Below are 21,583 nucleotides of genomic sequence, written 5' to 3'. Positions count from 1 at the left end.
CTCCACATCAGAATGTGACACCACCCAGAGCTTTCTGATGATACTGTTCCATCAAACTACGCATCCCAATATCCACATAGCAATGTGAAGAGTTTCTTTGTTCATAAACTGCTGACCTTGCACACACATACCCTTCGTGATCTTTTTGACTTTCAATATGAGGTACTGCCTGTTTAATTGAATAGGCCTGGAGCACTATATTTATGAGTCAAAGAAACTGTTTAGGACCTTAGTATGTGGGCGTTTATTTGGTTTTAGCGTATAAATGTCTGATGTCATAGATAGTCTACCAGCCACGCTGGACTGCGCTGGGTTGGCGTATCTTGCGTAATAATCGTCGGGTAATCGGGTTAATTTCTTGGAATGTTGTTATTGTTGTGTTGTGCGTACTTTCCGACTTGCCGGGCGTCAGTAATGAAGTTGTGCTGCTGGGCTATGCTGCTATGAAGTTGAAGTTGCTAAGTCATGGTGATGTAGAAATCGCGCAGCGCGCATATAATGCATCTACTGTGATGTGAATGCCCTCGTCATTGCGAAACGCGCGGCGTTCAGGCGCACACAGCACAGGAGCCAGCTTCAAACGAGGTATTGTGCATCTGAATGTGTCTAAAATGTATCCGAAAAAAGTCACTCGTTTTATTGAATAGGTGCGATGTAATATAAAAGTGAAGTGGCAAGTTTTATTTTTGTGCCGACATAAGGTCTACGCGGTTGCGTCATCAAAGGACAACTGCGTTCGCAGTTTGACAACCTGATTTCCATACTGACAGTCAGTGAGCCGAATGTGTCGTAGCCACATTGTTTTCTGTGTCCCTAACCGCGAAAAGAACATTAGATGGAAACTACTATTTTGGAATAAATCCCTGTAGCCTAAAATATAATATAGCAGGGGAGGTGAGTATCTACTGATTTGAGCATATTGGCTAGGCTACATCAGTGTCTGATGTGTGTAATATTTGACTTTTGACATGTCCTATTGTTGTTGAATGCACTGCAGTCTAAAAGGAAGTGAAAACTGATTTAAGAAGCAGATGAGCGCCACACATGACAAACTCCCGCTCATATATCTCAATCTAAATTTGCCTGGAAACCTGACGTTGAATTGCATTGCAATAATGGTTGAATTGAAGAAGTTTAAGCTGCCTATCAGTCGTTGTTTTTGCTACCAGTGAAAATTAGCTCTTGCAACAGCTGCATAATGCGTATTCAGGGGCTGACTAATGCAGATGCTTACAGGGTCTGAAGCCCCTGTGCTCAAGCCTGTAGAGGGCCCTTGAAGCAGAGAAAAATTGAGAGAAAGTTATGCGTTTGAGAGTCTATATAAACATTCTGATAAGTATAAGGACAATTTCAAGGGAATACGTGTATCTATAACAAGAATATAGCTGATTTATGGAGTGAGTCATGATTATGAATGAACATAAGCAAGATAAAGGTATTGATTTTGCATGTTGTCATGCATGTTGTCATCAGCATTATTAAAACACTCTTGAGTGGTTTCAGATTATGTGCACCTTATCACCTTATCAGTTGTTCCAGTGAACGGAGTTTAACCCTTCCCCTGCATAGGAAGTTATTATGTAACAACTGGGTTCAGTAACCTTGTTCAGCTTTAGGGCCTATGGTTTGATATATTGTCTAATCATTGTTTGACTTGTATGTTGACTTTCATGTTCTTGGAAGAAAGAAAAAAATATTTGTAGTCAAATATGTCTGTGCCAGATACCTTATGACAGTGTAAAATAGTGACACACACACACACACACACACACACACACACACACACACACACACACACACACACACACACACACACACACACACACACACACACACACACACACACACACAAACAATCCTATTCTATAAGTGTTGTAGTGAGTCACCTGTCTGTCAGAACCACCTTTTCATTAGTCATAATGTTGAAACATGCCTCTGCCTCTGCTCTGCTCTGTTGTGTGTGTGTGTGTGTGTGTGTGTGTGTGTGTGTGTGTGTGTGTACTGCATATGCGCACATCCTGTTATGAAATAATAAAACATTATCCTCATCCAGTTGAACTGAAGTTAAACAATTGAGAACTTATTTATTGGCAGTTAATTTTGAATTTGCTGACTATGTTTGGTTGCTCAGCATATAACCTCTAGCCTGAAATGATTTTATTGACATGGATAACAGTGTCAAGCAGCATTGAGTGAATACTGTAGTGTCAGGCTATGACATAGCAAATACCATGTTGTAAATGCCTCTAGTCAGGTTGTTAAATGATGAAGGGGAGGAGCTGAGGAGAGGAAGCCACTTCAAGTATTGAGATGCAACCCTCAGTGATAGAACAGCACTGTGTGTTCTCGTTGGTTCTCTTACATGTGGACACACCCACTGTTGATTCTGTTAATGGTTAACTTCTGGCTACTGTCACAGTGTTTGAACAGTGTGTGCTGTAAAACGGCGTCTTAGTTTCAACTAGTATTTGTTACATTGTATAGCATATACAGTACCAGTCAAAAGTTTGGACACACCTACTCATTCCAGGTTTCTCCCTTATTTTTTTACTATTTTCTACATTGTAAAATAATAATGAAGACATCATCACTATGAAATAACACATATGGAATGATGTAGTAACCAAAAAAGTGTTAAACAAATCAAAGTATATTTTATATTTGAGATTCTTCAAAGTAGCAACCCTTTGTCTTGATGACAGCTTTGCACACTCTTGGCATTCGCTCAGCATATGTGGGAACTCCTTCAAGACTGTTGGAAAAGCATTCCACATGAAGCTGGTTGAGAGAATGCCAAGAGTGTGCAAAGCTGTCATCAAGGCAAAGGGTGACTACTTTGAAGAATCTCAAATATAAAATATATATATTTTGAGTTGTTTAACACTTTTTTGGTTCCTACATGATTCCATATGTGCTATTTCATAGTTTTGACATCTTCACTATTATTCTACAATATAGAAAATAGTAAAAATAAAGAAAAACCTTTGAATGAGTAAGTGTGTCCAAACTTTTGACTGGTACGGTATGTTAGCGGTGTAATTTAGTTTCAGTAGTTGAAGCTCTGCAGATTTTTCACTCTGTGTGCTGTGGACTGTACGCCTATTTGCTGTGTCGACAGGGTTAGTTTTGGTGTGTTAAAACCCCTTAAGCCAGATCAGGAGTTCAGTACCAGGGGACACAGCTCAGGACAATGGACCTTTATAGGAGGTGGGGGGGGGGGTTGAATATGAAAGACTCTCTCTCTCTTTCTCCTCCTCACTCCCCCTCTTTTTCTATCCCCTCTCTCTTTTTGCCATTCACCACTCTCTTTCCATCCCCTCTCTTTCCTTCCCCCCTTTCGCTCTCTCCCCCCCTCTCTCCTGGCGGGTGCGTTTAGGTCTTGTGACTTGTGACCAGGCTAGCTTTAGGGTGACACACACCACACTAGGCCTATGCAATTTCTGGTATGATTGTTTGTCCTCTCGTCTATTTATAAGCCATAAGGAAGTGAAACTATGCTCTAGGTTCTCATATAGTTTACCCAATAGCAATTTTTCATATTCATACTGAACATAAATATAATCGCAACATGTAAAGTGTTGGTTTCATCTTTCATGAGCTTGAAATAGAAGATTCCCAAAAATTTCCATGCGCACAAAAAGCTTATTCAAATGTTATGCACAAATTTGTTTACATCCCTGTTAGTGAGCATTTCTCCTTTGCCAAGATAATCCATCCACCTGACAGGTGTGGCATATCAAGAAGCTGATTAAACTGCATAGTCATTACACAGGTGCACCTTGTGCCGGGGACAATAAAAGGCCCCTCTAAAATGTGCAGTTTTGTCACACAACACAATGACACAGATGTCTCATGTTTTGAGGGAGCATTCAATTGGCATGCTGACTGCAGGAATGTCCACCAGAGCTGTTGTTTCAGACAATTTGTCAGTATGTTCAACCAGCCTCACAACCTCAGACCAGGTGTAACCACGCCAACCCAGGACCTCCACATCTGGCTTCTTCACCTGCGGGATCGTCTGAGACCAGCCACCCGGACAACTGATGAAACTGTGGGCTTGCGCAACCAAAGGACTTCTGCACAAACTGTCAGAAACCGTCTCGGTGAAGCTCAACTGTGTGCTCGTCTTCCTCACAAGGGTCTTGACCTGACTGCAGTTTGGTGTCGAAACCGACTTCAGTGGGAAAATGCTCACCTTCGATGGCCACTGGCATGCTGGAGAAGTGTGCTCTTCACGGATGAATCCTGGTTTCAATTGTACCGGGCAGATGGCATCGTGTGGGCGAGCGTTTTTCTGATGTCAACAGTGTGAAGAGAGGCCCATTGTCGTGCCATTCATCTGCCACCATCACCTCATGTTTCAGCATGATAATTTCTCCATTCATTGCCCCATTTCGCAAGGATCTGTACACAATTCCTGGAAGCTGAAAATGTTCCAGTTCTTCCATAGCCTGCATACTCACGAAACATGTCACCCATTGAGGATGATTGGGATCCTCTGGATTGACGTGTACGACAGCGTATTCCAGTTCCCGCCAATATCCAGCAACTTCGTACAGCCATTGAAGAGGAGTGGGACTACATTCCACAGGCCAAAATCAACAGCCCGATCAACTTTATGCGAAGGAGATGTGTCGCGCTGCATGAGGCAAATGGAGTTTACACCAGATACTGACTGGTTTTCTGATCCACGACCCCTTCCTCCTTTTTGTTAAGGTACAATTGAAGTCAGCGGTTTACGCACACCTTAGCCAAATACATTTAAACTCAGTTTTTCACAATTCCTGACATTTAATCCTAGTAAAAATTCCCTGTCTTAGGTCAGTAAGGATCACCACTTTATTTTAAGACTGAAATGTCAGAATAAAAATAGAGAGAATTATTTATTTCAGCTTTTAATTCTTTCATCACATTCCCAGTGGGTCAGAAGTTTACATACACTCAATTAGTATTTGGTAGCATTGCCTTTAAATTGCTTAACTTGGGTCAAACATGTCAGGTAGACTTCCACAAGCTTCCCACAATAAATTGGGTGAATTTTGGCCCATTCCTCCTGACAGAGCTGGTGTAACTGAGTCAGGTTTGTAGGCCTCCTTGCTCGCACACGCTTTTTCAGTTCTGCCCACAAATTCTCTATGGGATTGAAGTCAGGGCTTTGTGAGGGCCACTCCAATACCTTGACTTTGTTGTTCTTAAGCCATTTTGCCACAACTTTGGAAGTATGCTTGGGGTCATTGTCCATTTGAAAGACCCATTTGCGACCAAGCTTTAACTTCCTGACTGATGTCTTGAGATGGTGCTTCAATATATCCACATAATTTCCCTTCCTCATGACGCCATCTATTTTGTGAAGTCCACCAGTCCCTCCTGCAGCAAAGCACCCCCACAACATGATGCTGCCACCCCCGTGCTTCATGGTTGGGATGGTGTTCTTCGGCTTGCAAGCCTCCCTCTTGTTCCTCCAAACATATGGATGGTCATTATGGCCAAACAGTTCTATTTATGTTTCATCAGACCAGAGAACATTTCTCCAAAAAGTACGATCTTTGTCCCCATGTGTAGTTGCAAACCGTAGTCTTGTTTTTTTTATGGCGGTTATGGAGCAGTGGCTTCTTCCTTGATGAGCAACCTTTCAGGTTATGTCGATATAGGACTCGTTTTACTGTGGTATAGATACTTTTGTACCTGTTTCCTCCAGCATCTTCACAAGGTCCTTTGCTGTTGTTCTGGGATTGATTTGCACTATTCGCACCAAAGTACATTCATCTCTAGGAGACAGAACGTGTCTCCTTCCTGAGCAGTATGATGACTGCGGGGTCCCATGGTGTTTATACTTGCGTACTATTGTTTGTACAGATGAACGTGGTACTTTCATGTGTTTGGTAATTGCTCCCAAGGAAGAACCAGACTTGTGGAGGTCTACAATTTTTTTTCTGAGGTCTTGGCTGATTTCTTTTGATTTTCCCATGATGTCAAGCAAAGAGGCACTGAGTTTGAAGGTAGGCCTTGAAATACATCCACAGGTACACCTCCAATTGACTAAAATGATATCAATTAGCCTATCAGAAGCTTCTAAAGCCATGACATTATTTTCTGGAATTTTCCAAGCTGTTTAAAGGCACAGTCAACTTAGTTTATGTAAACTTCTGACCCACTGGAATTGTGATACAGTGAATTATAAGTGCAATAATCTGTCTGTAAATAATTGTTGGAAAAATCACATGCACAAAGTAGATGTCCTAACCAACTTGCCAAAACTATAGTTTGTTAAGAAGAAATTTGTCGAGTGGTTGAAAAACGAGTTTTAATAACCCAAGTGTATGTAAACTTCCTACTTCAACTGTATCTGTGACCAACAGATGCATATCTGTATACCCAGTCATGTGAAATCCATAGATAGGGCCTGATACATTTATTTCAATTGGCTGATTTCCTTTTATGAACTGTAATTCAGTAAAATCTTTGAAATTGTTGCATGCTGCGTTTTATATTTTTGTTCAGTGTACATGAAGAGGGTAAAGTTGGTCATTATTTTACGAGCAGAACAGCTTAATTTCCAAAATTTGAAGAGGTGAAAACCATTTGTTTTAGAGACAGGGGTGTCACAAATGCTGTGTTCTATTCATTAGGTATGCCAAAGCTAATTTTAAAGGATATGTTACAAGCTCAAAACATTTTTACCAAAATTACAATTATGACAATAACCGTGGTCATTTGCATGACAATTCATCTTTACACAAAATTCCATAATCATCACAGCCCTAGGTCTGTTGACAGTGGTGTGTGTTGTGTGTGTGTGATTGGGGTGGGGTTAAAACATTTGATATACACACTCCATTAGATACACACATGTTGCCTTTCCTAATGACTATATTGTCTTAATTTGTTCCCAGACAAACAGAAGCCACCAGATCATCCCTGATGTCATCTATCTTGGACATAATGGATTTAGAGGACAACAAGTGAAGAATGACCAACCAATGATTCATTCCTGAACCCCAGAACTGGAGGCCCAACACCAAAGGACCAAGCTGGAATCGCATGGACTAAATCAGGAATATCTGCTCTAAAGATGGAATCTCTGGATTAAACTAGAACTCCATGGACTAAATAGGAATAGTTCTTAAACCAGGAATATCAGGACCAAAAGCTGAAATATCACGGACTAATTTAGGGATTTCTGGACTGAAATTGGAATCTCTGGACTGCATTTGGAATTGCTGGGCTGAACTAGAAGTCTTTGTGTGATATCAGTATTCTTAGCACCATGACAGTTTTTTTCTGTGATATCTGACTGACTAGCGTAGATTATGTGTGTGTTGTAACAGGCTAGTCACTAGATGGCTATGCTAGAGAGGTGACAATATTATCAACACATTGACTCAGGAGGAAGTACTGCCACCAGTGATGGATGGAAGTTATAATCATCAAATCGGACAAATGGAGGGGTACGTGGCTGTTACTTGTGTAGGACTTTGATTTGTAATAACAGATACTGCGTGGAAAACCCCACTCGTGAACGTTTAGTAGTATTGATAAGTATCACGCGTTGAGTGACTATGCACTATAAACTGTGTTACAATCATTCAAAAATGATTAATCGGGTGCAAAATTCGACTTGGGGGATTCAGGGAAAATCTATACTTAGTCCATTGATTGATTAATCAGTCCCTAAAACAGACAAACTACCACCCCCCCCCCCCCCCCCCCCCCCCCCACCCACCCCCCATCGGTCAGGATGCTGTGCCCCAGGAAGAAGCGCCTCAACAGGGATGCAGATTTCTCTGCCATCGCGGTGCCTTCGATGCGGGGGTCTGGGTACCTGGACTACACCATAGAGACCCACCCCTCCAGAGCCCTGCAGGCCATGGAGGACTTCAGAAGGCACGAGATGCTGTGTGACATCACCCTACACGTCACCTATAAGGACACGACCGTTGACTTCAAGGTGAGAGGGCTGCTCTTTGTTCCTACTTATAAAGCTGTATAAGGTGATACTTGACTGTAAAATGCAGCGTTATCCTTGTGCATTACCCCAGGGGTTTGATTATCAAAGCAAAAGGCTGTAAAATACTTTCTTAGTTGAATCATGTGTTTTACTGCTTGGTTGGAGTAAAAGCCTGCACCCCACCCACATGTATAAGATTGGCCACACCTCCCCTCCCAACCTCAGGTGCATAAAGTGGTGCTGGCATCCTGCAGCCCATACTTCAAAGCCATGTTCACCAGCAGCTTTAAGGAGTGCCACGCCTCTGAGGTGACTCTACGTGATGTCTGCCCCCTGATGGTAGGGAGGCTCATTGACTTTGCCTACACCTCACGCATCACCGTGGGGGAGAAGTGTGTACTGCACCTCCTACTGGCCGCCATGAGGTAAGAGTCTATGTGGTGACATAAATAAATTGACTGGAAGATGGTTTACATATAAAGTTCTTCCTGGTGCCTTATATGATAAATCCTTCTGTACCTTTTAGGCGTGTTGTGACTACCTCATTGAACGTGTGTGTGTGTGTGTGTGTGTGTGTGTGTGTGTGTGTGTGTGTGTGTGTGTGTGTGTGTGTGTGTGTGTGTGTGTGTGTGTGTGTGTCAGGTACCAGATAGAAGACGTGGCTAAGGCTTGCTGTGACTACCTCACTAAAAACTTGGAGCCTGCCAACGTGATCGGCATCGCTCGCTTCGCTGAGGAGATTGGCTGCACCGAGCTGCATCTGAGGAGCCGCGAGTACATCAACACACACTTCAACGAGGTAGGAACCACACACACACACACACTTTGTTTCTCACTCACATAATGTAGCCAATATGGCTGGCTATGTGTCTGAAGTAACCTTTCAGATGTGGGTTGGATTTGGGCCAAAATAATGTTGCTGTCTGTCAAGCAGCTGTCATATTGTTGTACAAATGAGCTATTTTAGCACGATGTCATAAAGACTATAAAACATCAACGAGGCAAAGACAATTTTGCCTTTTGTTGATAGACGTTAGAAGAACCAAGGTGCCCTGACATACAGACTTTTAGGGACCATTACAGCATCCATGATGTTTTCACACTGTGAAGAGCAGGAAGCCACTGAAGAGGTTATGGTTTTGGTAGGAATCCCAGAGCTTCCACAATGTAGGGTTGCGCATGTACACAGTATATACACCCATCATCAGTTCTAGAGTGAAAGCATTAGAAATGTGCTTATGCTTATCGTCAGGCTTGAAGTCGTAATTATACAGGATTCTCTCTTGTACATGTACAGTGCCTTCAGAAAATATTCACAACCCTTGACTTTTTCCACATTTTGTTGTTAAAGTGTGTTTAAATTTGATTTAATTGTCATTTTTGGTAAACGATCTACACAAAATACTCTGTCAAAGTGGAAGAATAATTCCAACATTTCAAAAAATATATATATTAAAAATTAAACACTATTATATCTTGATTAGATAAGTATTCACCCCCCTGAGAGAATATCTGTTAGAAACACCTTTGGCAGTGATTACAGCTATAAGTCTTTTGGGGTAAGTCTCTAAGAGCTTTGCACACCTGGATTGTACAATATTTGCCCATTTTGTTCTTTTGAAAAGGTTCTTCAAGCACTGTCAAGTTGGTTGTTGATCATTGCTAGAAAGCCAATTTCAAATCTTGCCATAGATTTTCAAGCCGATTTAAGTCAAAACTGTAACTAGGCCACTCAGGAACATTCAATGTCATCTTGGTAAACAACTCCAGTGTATATTTGGCCTTGTGGTTTAGTTCATTGTCCTGCTGAAAGGGGAATTTGTCTCCCAGTGTCTGTTGGAAAGAAGACTGAACCAGATTTTCCTCTAGGATTTTGCCTGTGCTTAGCTCTATTCCATTTCTTTTTATCCTAAAACAACCTAGTCCTTGCCGATGCCAAGCATACCCATAACACGATGATGCCACCACCATGCATGAAAATATGAAGAGTGGTACTCAGTGATGGATTTCCCACAAACACAACGCTTTGTATTCAGGATAAAAAGTAAATTTCTTTGCCACATTTTTTACAGTATTCCTTAAGTGCCTTATTGCAAAAGGGATGCATGTTTTGGAATATTTTTTATTCTGTACAGGCTTCATTTTTTCACTCTGTCATTTAGGTTAATATTGTGGAGTAACTACAATGCTGTTGATCCATCCTCAGTTCTCATATCACATCCATTAAACTCTGTAACTGTTAAAAATCACCATTGGTTTCATGGTGAAACCCCTGAGCAATTTCCTTCCTCTCTGACAACTGAGTTAGGAAGGACACGTGTATCTTTGTAGTGACTGGGTGTATTGATACACCATCCAAAGCCTAATTAATTACTTCACCATGCTCAAAGTGATATTCAGCATCTGCTTTTTATTTTTACACATCTACCAATTGGTGCCCTTCTTTAGGAGCATTATAAACCTCCCTAGTCTTTATGGTTGAATCTGTGCTTGAAGTTCACTTTTTTCGATTGAGGGACCTTACAGATAATTGTATGTGTGCGGTACAGAGATGAGGTAGTCATTCAAAAATCATGTTAAACACTAATATTGATCAAATCAAATCACATTTTATTGGTCACATACACATGGTTAGCAGATGTTAATGCGAGTGTAGCGAAATGCTTGTGCTTCTAGTTCCGACCATGCAGTAATATCTAACAAGTAATCTAACAATTTCACAACAACTACCTTATACACACAAGTGTAAATGAATGAATAAGAATATGTACATATAAATATTGTAACGTTCGTCTTGGGGTGCATGAACGGACCAAGGCGCAGCGGGTGATGAATACATACTGAAATTTATTTAACAGACGAAACACTGACAAAACACTAGAACAAACTACAAAACAATAAACGAAGGCAACATACCTGAAACAAACGAACTTACATATAGACGAAGAACGCACGAACAGGAACAGACTACCTAAAACGAACGAACAAACGAAACAGTCCCATGTGGAATACACAGACACAGGAACAATCACCCACAAACAAACAGTGAGAACAACCTACCTTAATATGGCTCTCAATCAGAGGAAACGTCTAACACCTGCCTCTAATTGAGAGCCATACCAGGCAACCCATTAACCCAACATAGAAAACACATAACATAGACTACCCACCCCAACTCACGCCCTGACCAATAAAACACATACCAAACAACAGAAAACAGGTCAGGAACGTGACAAATATATGGATGAGCGATGGCCGAACAGCATAGGCAAGATGCAGTAGATGGTATAGAGTACAGTATATACATATGAGATGAGTATTGTAGGGTATGTAAATATTATATAAAGTTTCATTGTTTAAAGTGACTAGTGATACATTTATTACATCCAATTTTTAATTATTAAAGCGGCTAGAGGTTTGAGTCAGTATGTTGGCAGCAGCCACTCAATGTTAGTGGTCACAGAGGGAGTCCATTGAAATGATTATGTGACTTGTTAAGCACAGTTTTACTCCTGGACTTATTTAGGCTTGCCATAAAGAAGGGGTTGATTACTTATTGACTCAAGACATTTCAGATTTTCAATGTTCTACAAACAAAATTGCATTTTTATTCAGGCCGTAACACAACAAAATGTGGAAAAAGTATAGGGGTGTGAATACTTTCTGAAGGCATTGGAAATGTTGTTCATGGCATTGAATCTCAAGTAGTAGACTCCTCTTACTGGTGGTGTGGAGATACCTGGAGCAGAGGACAAGAACATTTTGCATACATGCTTTAATATAGCTTGAACTCCTAGACTAAAGTCAGTCAAAAATAGTCTATATGGTTGGGCCGTAAAGTGACTACCTGTTGTCGGGTCGTAGGCCCTGCCGATGTTGGTGACGACTCTGGTGTAGACCGGGGTGGTGACATTATTGAAGGGGCCTACAGGTCCATTGTGGCTCAAACCAGCAGAGAAGGCCACTTTTTGTTTGCCCATGAACACATGAGAGAAAACGGTAGAATTACTTGAGGGTACTGATACAATGACATCATTCTTCTATTCTCAATCACAGAGTGCAAATGACAGTGTATTTTATGGTTCACAGGTTCTCAATGGTATTTAATACATTATACTTGTGCAACAGTGAATTCTGCAGCAATGTAGATTTAGTGAAATTAACTGATCCCCAACTCAAAATCATTGTTGTTTACATCCGTTTTACTATAACTGCAGCTGCTCTCGTCAGCTCCCTCACCTGGCTCTCACTGGCACTCAGTCTGGCCTCCAGGCCTGAAAACAACAGACATATTCACACTAAGAGTCACCAGTAACTTTACATCCAACATGAAACAATGTTAACCCTTCTTCAAGTCATTATAAACAGTGGGATGCTGTGACTGACTTGGTTCCTTCAATTTACACCTTTACAAACATACCTGTTAAATCAACTGTCCTTTTATCTTCATCTTCCCCGTGGTGGCTTCTAAGGTCCACCACTGTGTTTCTATACCTCAGCCTCACTGGCTGTCACTCTGACCTCCATGTTCCTCAGCTTCTCACTCTGCTCCACTACGATGGTTCCCATGTTGTGCACCATGTCTCTCAGCTCCTTCATCTCAGTCCAGACGTCAGGGGTGGTGGTGGTCTGTTCGTTGGTCGTCTCTCCATCTGAACCTCACTCACCCTGCTCTCTCTCCCTGCACTGTGTCCCTGTTGAGTGATGTCACTCTCTCTGACCCCTCCACTCTCCTCCTGAGTCCATACCCCAGACAGACAGAACACCCTCTACTCTCCTCCTGAGTCCATGCCCCAGACAGACAGAACAGCCTCCACTCTCCTCCTGAGTCCATGCCCCAGACAGACAGAACACCCTCCACTCTCCTCCTGAGTCCATGCCCCAGACAGACAGAACGGCCTCCACTCTCCTCCTGAGTCCATGCCCCAGACAGACAGAACAGCCTCCACTCTCCTCCTGAGTCCATGCCCCAGACAGACAGAACAGCCTCCACTCTCCTCCTGAGTCCATACCCCAGACAGACAGAACAGCCTCCACTCTCCTCCTGAGTCCATGCCCCAGACAGACAGAACAGCCTCCACTCTCCTCCTGAGTCCATACCCCAGACAGACAGAACACCCTCCACTCTCCTCCTGAGTCCATGCCCCAGACAGACAGAACACCCTCCACTCTCCTCCTGAGTCCATGCCCCAGACAGACAGAACGGCAACACAAGCAGAGCTACAGCACCCCTCATTCTGAAACGATACCTCTTCAGATATGATGCACTTTATGAGGCTCAGACCCCCTCCTTATATACACACAGCTCAGTTAAGCAGTACGTGTACAAGAGACACGTCATGAAAAAGTCAAGTTTGATAAGTCTTGACAATGTTGTATAAGACCATGAGAAGTCTGCAACTGTTGTTTGGTGAAGGGTCCCCTGACATCACCTGTTCCCTATAGACAAAAACAGTGCGCTTAGTCGGACATAGAAATGCCTTATTGACGGACTGTGTTTGTGTGTGTGAGCATGTGACGCGTGTTGACTGTGTGTCTACTTGTCCCTACCCCAGGTAACCAAAGAGGAGGAGTTCTTCAGTCTGTCTCACTGTCAGCTGTTGGAGCTCATCAGCCAAGACAGCCTCAAGGTGCTCTGTGAGTCAGAGGTATGGATTTGATTTCTATTCTATATACATTGTTTATCCTGAGGTGTATATTTATATACTTCACTTATATGCATATTTCTATGTGAAAATCAAGATAACCGCCTGCCAAAGTTTGACCATGAGCTCCTTGGTGTCAGGTGTACAAGGCTTGTACAGACTGGGTGCGATGGGACGTGGAGAGCAGAGCTCCGTATCTCCACGCTCTCCTCAATGCTCTCCACGTCTACGCTCTGCCTCCCAAGTTCATCAAGATACAGCTCCAGTCCTGCCCCATCCTCAGCAAGGCAAGTCTCTATCTATGAAACCTATGTCGTCTATTCATCTATGATCAGCGGCTGGGATTGATTGATATGTTCCTTCATTCCAGGCCAACTCCTGTAGAGACTTCCTGTCTAAGATATTCCAGGAAATGGCGTTGAGGAAGCCCCTCCCCCCTGCGCCTCACCGTGGAACACAGCTTATCTACGTAGCCGGAGGGTAGTCTACAAACATATGATGGGATGGGGTGTAGTAGGATAGTAGAGCGTAGGACACGATACAATACAATGAGATAATTGGATGATATGATATGATGATATAATCCTATGGTTATGTACTGTCTGATCCTCCTGTGTTCCATCCCAGGTATCGGCAGCACTCTCTGTCTTCTATGGAGGCCTATGACCCTGGTAGGAACGTCTGGCTGAAGCTAGCTGACATGGGCTCTCCCTGCAGTGGCCTGGGCTCCTGTGTGCTGTTTGGCCTGCTCTACACGGTACACGAACGCACGCACACACCTTGCTTTTTACGGCCTTGTCTGTCTATCTAACCCCTCCCCCTCTCCATCCATCCCTCTCTCCCTCCCTCTTTCCCTCATCCTCAGGTGGGAGGCAGGAACCTGTCCCTACAGAACAACACTGAGTCCAGCTCCCTGTGCTGCTACAACCCCATGACCAATCAGTGGAGCCAGCACGCCTCCCTCAACACCCCCAGGAACAGAGTGGGGGTGGCCGTGGTGGACGGGAGCATTTACGCCGTGGGGGGGTCCCAGGGGTCCACACATCATAACACTGTGGAGAGGTGAGGAGGGGGGAGAGGGGGAGGAGAGAGAAATAGTGAGGAGAAGGGGGGTGTAGAGGAGAGAAGACAGAAAGAGGAGAGAGAGCAGAAAGAGAGTGAGATGTAGTGTAAATTCCCCAAGATAATGTAGAAATTCCTGAGCCCAAGGTGGGGGACTAATTAGTGTGGCAGCCTTTGGTCTGGCTGTGTTGGTACCTGCTTCCAAGGAATGTCAATCCGGTTGGGAATGCTTCACAACTCGCTGTTGAGCGGCTAAAAGGTAGGAACTCATCTTCACTGGAATGTCATTACAGGATCTGTGGCTCTGGTAGAATACCTCAGAGATGTGTCCTTCCTGCCTTTTTTTTCTATCTTCCTTCCCTCCTTGCCTCTCCTCTCAGCTGCTCTCCTATCCTCCCACAAAACTTGTTACTAGACACCTCACAAAGTACATAGCTTTAGTTCATCCACTGTAAGTTACCTGGCTCCTATACAATGAGTTAGTTATACTATCTAACTCACACTCTGATAGCTCCTACAGTCCCATGCGCTCAGGTTATGATGATAACAATGATAATGAGCATTGCACTATGCAGAAATCGCAAAAATTGTAATAGTTTGCCTAATTTCAATTTATGTGACAAAACAAGCAAGTATACTGTAGAGAATCTTTGTACCATCTTAACCGCTGTGAAATATCTTTTCCATAACCAAAAAGATTGTATTTTCAGCTGTTTGACGCTGGTGTACGAAACCGAAAATAAAAGATTCAAAAGCAAAACTTAAGAATGGGAAGCATAGAAATAACGCACATAGAACAGATCTACTGCTTCTTAGACGTTCTTTAACTCTCTCTCTCTCTCTCTCGCTCTCTGCCAGGTATGACCCAGAGGCGAACCGCTGGGTGTTCGTGAGCCCCATGTCAGTAGCCCGTCTGGGGGCAGGGGTAGCAGGTTGCGGGGGATCTCTGTACGTGGTCGGTGGGTTCGACGGCCAGAACCGCTGGAACACAGCAGAGAGGTTCCACCCCGATTCCAACACCTGGCACCAACTGGCCCCCATGACCACTGTACGCAGTGGACTGGGTGTGTATGTGTGTGTGTGTGTGTGTGTGTGTGTGTGTGTGTGTGTGTGTACACCTGTCACGGTGTGTGGATAACGTCTCTCTCTCTCTCTGTTTCTCCCTCGTTTGTGTATGTGTGTGTGTGTGTGTGTAGGTGTGGTGTGTGTGGACTCGTACCTGTATGCAGTAGGAGGGTATGACGGTCATACCCAGCTCAGCTCCATGGAGAGGTACAGTGTAACCAGAGATGTGTGGGAGCCAGTGGCCTCCATGCAGCACTGCCGCAGCGCTCACGGGGTCACCATCTACCAGGGACGCATCTTCATACTGGGTGAGTCTGGAGAAACCTGCCATCTCTCTGGAGAGTCTGGCCAACTTTAGAACCAGATACCATGTTGCTCCTGCTGAGCCTTGGATTCACCCATCCTGTTTCCCTCTCTCTGCCCTTCCATCCCTCTTCCTCCCCCTCCCTCCTGCCTCCTGCCTCCAGGTGGTTTTAACGCCACAGGGTTTCTGTCTAGTGTTGAGAGTTACTGCCCTGACACCAACCAGTGGACGTCCATCACCAACATGTTGCTAGGACGCAGCGGAATGGCCGTCGCAGTAACAATGGAGCCCTGCCCCGGCAACCTGCCCGAGGAGGAAGAAGAAGAAGAAGTGACATAGAGTTAGAGCGAGGAGACATGACTCTTAACTCTTCATAACTCTTTTTATATCTGACTCAACATGGCGACAGAGCAGGACTTGTTGCAATAGAATGAGTAGAAAGGACAAAGCTCTTAGATCACTTTTATCCAAAGCCACAAAGTTTGCATTAACCAGGAATGTCTGTTCTGATCATTCTAATTCTATGTGGAGTCAGTAGGAAGTGGACCAGGGGGAGGAAGTGACCTATCAATGACTTCAAAGTGACCTCACCATTATTAGGGTGCTACAGACATAGAGTTAGGAGTTAGAATACTAGAATGGACATGAACCTTCGTATGATGCCATTATAAGACACATTGCCTGAATCACTAAATGGGCTGTCACTCCCAAACAGAAGACAATTGCATTGGTAACAATTTATTTTTAAATGTATCAACTTAAATTTAAGGAACACCTAACTTTATAAGACTCACATTACTTATTTCGACAACAGCAGCCATGACACATTCCAAGGGTACATGAGGTTAGAGTAAGATCTTTCAGCTACAAAGACCCAACTGACTGTAATCACAGTGAATTTAAGAGCCATTTTTCAAATGTTAAGAACGAACAGTTTGTGTTAACAAGCTTATAGAAACATCACCATGTGAAGATATTTGTATGTAAACTCATCAAAAAAAGAAACGTCCCTTTTTCAGGACCCTGTCTTTCAAAGATAATTCGTAAAAATCCAAATAACTTCACAGATCTTCATTGTAAAGGGTTTAAACACTGTTTCCCATGCTTGTTCAATGAACCATAAACAATTAATGAACATGCACCTGTGGAACGGTCGTTAAGACACTAACAGCTTATAGACGGTTAGCAATTAAGGTCACATTTATGAAAACTTAGGACACTAAAGAGGCCTTTCTACTGACTCTGAAATACACCAAAAGAAAGACGCTGTTACGGCTTTCGCTTTCCTCATCCTCGGATGAGGTGAGGAGAGAAGGATCTTCTGACCAAAATGCGGGTTCAGGGAAATATGCCATCTTTATTATATATTTGACAGCCACGAAACAAAACAAAACACTTTCAAAACTACAAAATAACAAAACGACGTAGAACGGAACCTGAACATAAACTCACATCACAAACGTAAACTCACGGACAGGAACGTTACATCGAAACACACGAACAGCCAAACAGTCCCGATTGTGAAAATACATCGACAACGACGAAGACATCACAGGAGACAATCACCCACAAACAAACAGTGAGAATGCCCTACCTAAATATGACTCTTAATTAGAGGCAAACGCAAACCACCTGCCTCTAATCAAGAGCCATACCAGGCAAACAAAACCAACATAGAAACAGATAACATAGACTGCCCACCCAAAACACATGCCCTGACCATAAACACATAAAAACAACATAAAACAGGTCAGGACTGTTACAGACGCCCAGGGTCCCTGCTTATCTGCATGAACGTGCCTTAGGCATGCTGCAAGGAGGAATGAGGACTGCATATGTGGCCAGGGCAATAAATTGCAATGTCCGTACTGTGAGACGCCTAAGACGGTGCTACAGGGAGACAGAACGGACAGCTGATCGTCCTCGTATTGGCAGACCACGTGTAACAAGACCTGCACAGGATCGGTACATCCGAACATCACACCTGCGGGACAGGTACAGGGTGGCAACAACAACTGCCCGTGTTACACCAGGAACGCACAATCCCTCCATCAGTGCTCAGACTGTCCGCAATGGCTGGACTGAGGGCTTGTAGGCCTGTTGTAAGGCAGATCTTCACCAGACATCACCGGCAACAACGTCGCCTATGGGCACAAACCCACCGTCGCTGGACTAGGCAGGACTGGCAAAAAGTGCTCTTCACTGACGAGTTGTGTTTTTGTCTCACCGGGGGTGATGGTCGGATTTGCATTTATCGTCGAAGAAATAAGATTTACACTGATATTCTGGAGCGCGATCGATTTGGAGGTGGAGGGTCTGTCATGGTCTGGGGCGGTGTGTCACAGCATCATCGGATTGAGCTTGTTGTCATTGCAGGCAATCTCAACGCTATGCGTTACAGGGAAGACATCCTCCTTCCTCATGTGGTACCCTTCCTGCAGGCTCATCCTGACATGACCCTCCAGCATGACAATGCCACCAGCCATACTGCTCGTTCTGTGCGTGATTTCCTGCAAGACAGGAATATCAGTGTTCTGCCATGGCCAGCGAAGATCCCGGATCTCAATCCCATTGAGCACGTCTGGGACCTGTTGGATCGGAGGTGAGGGCTTGGTGGAAGAGTAGGGTAACATCTCGCAGCAAGAACTGGCAAATTTGGTGTAGTTTATGAGGAGGAGATGCACTGCAGTACTTAATGCAGCTGGTAACCACACCAGATACTGACTGTTACTTTTGATTTTGACCCCCCCTTTGTTCAGGGACACATTATTCCATTTCTGTTAGTCACATGTCTGTGGAACTTGTTCAGTTTATGTCTCAGTTGTTGAATCTTGTTATGTTCATATAAATATTTACACATGTTAAGTTTGCTGAAAATAAATGCAGTTGACAGGGAGAGGACGTTTCTTTTTTTGCTGAGTTTATTTATATATTATAGGTAGTTTTAGTAGTTGTATTAGTAGTTGGAGCAGTAGTTTTACTTGTAGCCCTATTATGCTATTAATGTATGTTTTTTTGGTATATATTTTGTTATTATTAGACAGTAGTTGCCATATTATTCTCGTTACTAAGTATTGTTTGTTCCGTTTTTTTTTATTTGGACACTTGAAAACGACATGGTGCATCTCGAGAGATTTCGTCCTGCAAAATTTCAAACACTAAAATGTATGTAAACAGACCATCAATGTCTACATTTGTTTTCTTGGACAACAGAGTGATATTATATCAGTACTTGTTGCATTTACAACTTGTCTAAATCTTACAGATAAAGGTCAGCCATTTTGGTCAGGGAGTTTGTCAACCATGGTTTGCCAGTGCTGTGATAAGATAGTGTCAAATAATGAATTTGAAGAATGTATCTGCACTCTATGTGTGTTTGCTTGACAACTAATTTTAGAGGAATGATTCTATAAATGTTTCAAATTAATTGCCAATATGCCAACATTCTATTCAAACAATACAGTCAATCCACAGCCATATACCGGGTGAAATCAGTAGATGATAGGCTCTAGACAAGTTGTAAATGCAACAAGTCCTGATATTGTATCATATAATATCACTCTGTTGTCCAAGAAAACAAATGTAAACATTGATGGTCTGTTTACATACATTTCAGTGTTTCTTTTTTTTACTGCAAATGGTATAAAACCCGTATAAACTGTATTTATGATTATATGACAATATTTTAGGGTGACAGTATTACATAATTTCCAATATATCACATTCTTTACTTAAATTTTCCAGCATACATAAAACCAGGATTATGCCTTTACTGCCATTCATTCCAATTATACTGGTTTGGTTTTCTCCCTGACCACAATGGCTGCCATTTTCACTCTATTCTGGAACTTTGAGGGTTTATGACATAGCCCCTCTAGTAATTTAATGGAATTTATTTTGCTACAGAACTTATACCCTGCATACCACTGCTGGCTTGCTTCTGAAGCTAAGCAGGGTTGGTCCTGGTCAGTCCCTGGATGGGAGACCAGATGCTGCTGGAAGTGGTGTTGGAGGGCCAGTAGGAGGCACTCTTTCCTCTGGTCTAAAAAATATCCCAATGCCCTAGGGCAGTGATTGGGGACACTGCCCTGTGTAGTGTGCCGTCTTTCGGATGGGACGTTAAACGGGTGTCCTGACTCTCTGAGGTCATTAAAGATCCCATGGCACTTATCGTAAGAGTAGGGGTGTTAACCCCGGTGTCCTGGCTAAATTCCCAATCTGGCCCTCAAACCATCATGGTCACCTAATAATCCCCAGTTTACAGTTTACAATTGGCTCATTCATCCCCCTCCTCTCCCCTGTAACTATTCCCCAGGTCGTTGCTGCAAATGAGAACGTGTTCTCAGTCAACTTACCTGGTAAAATAACGGTAAAATAAATAAATCTCAGAGACTCTTCTAATTGACTGTGCCATCATGTCCCCTCTCTCTGTCAACAACTCTGACCATAAATCTAGCAGTTTTTCACATGCAGTGTTTTCACAATCCAAGTACACCTTATTGTAGTTCACATACACTGTTTGTTGTCTTGTCAACATCCTAAGGGGGAATCTCCAGAGAAGCTGAAATGAAGACAGTTCTCTCTCTGACCTCACATAGTTTGCGTTACAAATGGCACCCTATTCAATTTATAGTGCCATATTTTTGACCAGGGCCCAGAGGTATTAAAGCGTGTGCTTAATTTCTCTTGCTGAGCTGCAGTAGAGCCTAGTCACTGTGGGAGCATGTTGGTTAACCACCACTAGGTGGAGGAAGACTACTACCAAAGACTAGAGGGATGAGAACACAACAGGGCACATAACAGTCACACATAACAACAGGACACATTCAAGCGTGTTGTTCATTCTGTATTCTAACCATGGTCATATGACTGTTTAGTAGACGTCACAGCGTTAGTCACCACTGGTTTACGTCAGACAACTGTTTACTTATCTCTCTGTGTATGTGCCTGTGCGACCCCTCCCCCTCTGTGCTAGCTGATGTTATCTCTGTGTGTGTTCAGTAGGAGTCTTTAGGGTCAGGCATATTCACATCCAAACCTCCAGGTCTCTAGTACTGCTGGTTTTCGTTCCTCACTTCACTGACTAGCCAGGGCAGCGTTCACCTGGTGTCCCAGGTCTCACACCTGAGATCGGAATCGGTCCCTGATAAGAGGGGAACGATGAGCACTAAAAGTGTTTATATTTGACTGAAAGAGAGTGGAAATGGGAGGAGAGAGAGATGAGAGAGGTGGAAGGAGGAGGAGAGAGAGGAGGTGGAAGGAGAGGAGAGAGAGAATATGGAAGGAGAGAAGGGAGGTGGAAGGAGAGGAGAGAGAATATGGAAGGAGGAGGTGGAAGGAGGAGAGAGAGGAGGTGGAAGGAGTAGAGGGAGGAGGTGAAAGGAGGAGAGAGAGGAGGTGGAACAAGGAGAGATGGAGGAGGTGGAAGGAGTAGAGACGTGAGGTGGAAGGAGAAGAGAGGGAGGAGTTGGAAGGAGAAAGGGGAGGTGGAAGGAGGAGAGAGGGGGGGTGGAAGGAGGAGAGAGGAGTTGGAAGGAGTAGAAAGGGAGGAGGTGGAAG

At 43.5% G+C, this 21,583-nt stretch overlaps 1 protein-coding gene across 2 annotated transcripts; it reads left to right on the top strand.

Moving 5' to 3' along the window:
- Positions 1-279: 279 nt before the first annotated feature.
- LOC129859729 (kelch-like ECH-associated protein 1A) lies at positions 280-20,429 on the top strand. 2 transcript variants are annotated; one of them, XM_055929833.1, is made up of 13 exons: positions 280-585; positions 6,894-7,448; positions 7,738-7,948; positions 8,174-8,373; positions 8,591-8,747; positions 13,504-13,596; positions 13,734-13,880; positions 13,964-14,073; positions 14,221-14,350; positions 14,459-14,655; positions 15,514-15,719; positions 15,852-16,028; positions 16,188-20,429. In XM_055929833.1, exons 2-13 carry the CDS (start codon positions 7,408-7,410, stop codon positions 16,361-16,363), a joined length of 1,845 nt encoding a protein of 614 aa, XP_055785808.1. In that variant the 5' UTR covers positions 280-585; positions 6,894-7,407; the 3' UTR covers positions 16,364-20,429. The 2 variants fall into 2 exon arrangements, with proteins under 2 accessions (XP_055785808.1, XP_055785807.1); XM_055929832.1 differs by having other exon boundaries at positions 280-894.
- Positions 20,430-21,583: the final 1,154 nt, after the last annotated feature.

The sequence above is a fragment of the Salvelinus fontinalis genome, chromosome 7 (assembly GCF_029448725.1).
Source record: "Salvelinus fontinalis isolate EN_2023a chromosome 7, ASM2944872v1, whole genome shotgun sequence".
Lineage (NCBI taxonomy): Eukaryota > Metazoa > Chordata > Actinopteri > Salmoniformes > Salmonidae > Salvelinus > Salvelinus fontinalis.
Note: the sequence above shows the minus strand (reverse complement) of the source record. Positions and strands in the feature narration are given on the sequence as shown.

Bases quoted from the DNA above. Each gene is read 5' to 3' on its own strand.
- LOC129859729 (XM_055929833.1), top strand. From the start codon at position 7,408: ATGGATGGAAGTTATAATCATCAAATCGGACAAATGGAGGG. The intron at 8,374-8,590 runs GTAAGAGTCTAT...TGTGTGTGTCAG, and splicing joins CTCCTACTGGCCGCCATGAG to GTACCAGATAGAAGACGTGG. The intron at 14,074-14,220 runs GTAGTCTACAAA...GTTCCATCCCAG, and splicing joins CTTATCTACGTAGCCGGAGG to GTATCGGCAGCACTCTCTGT.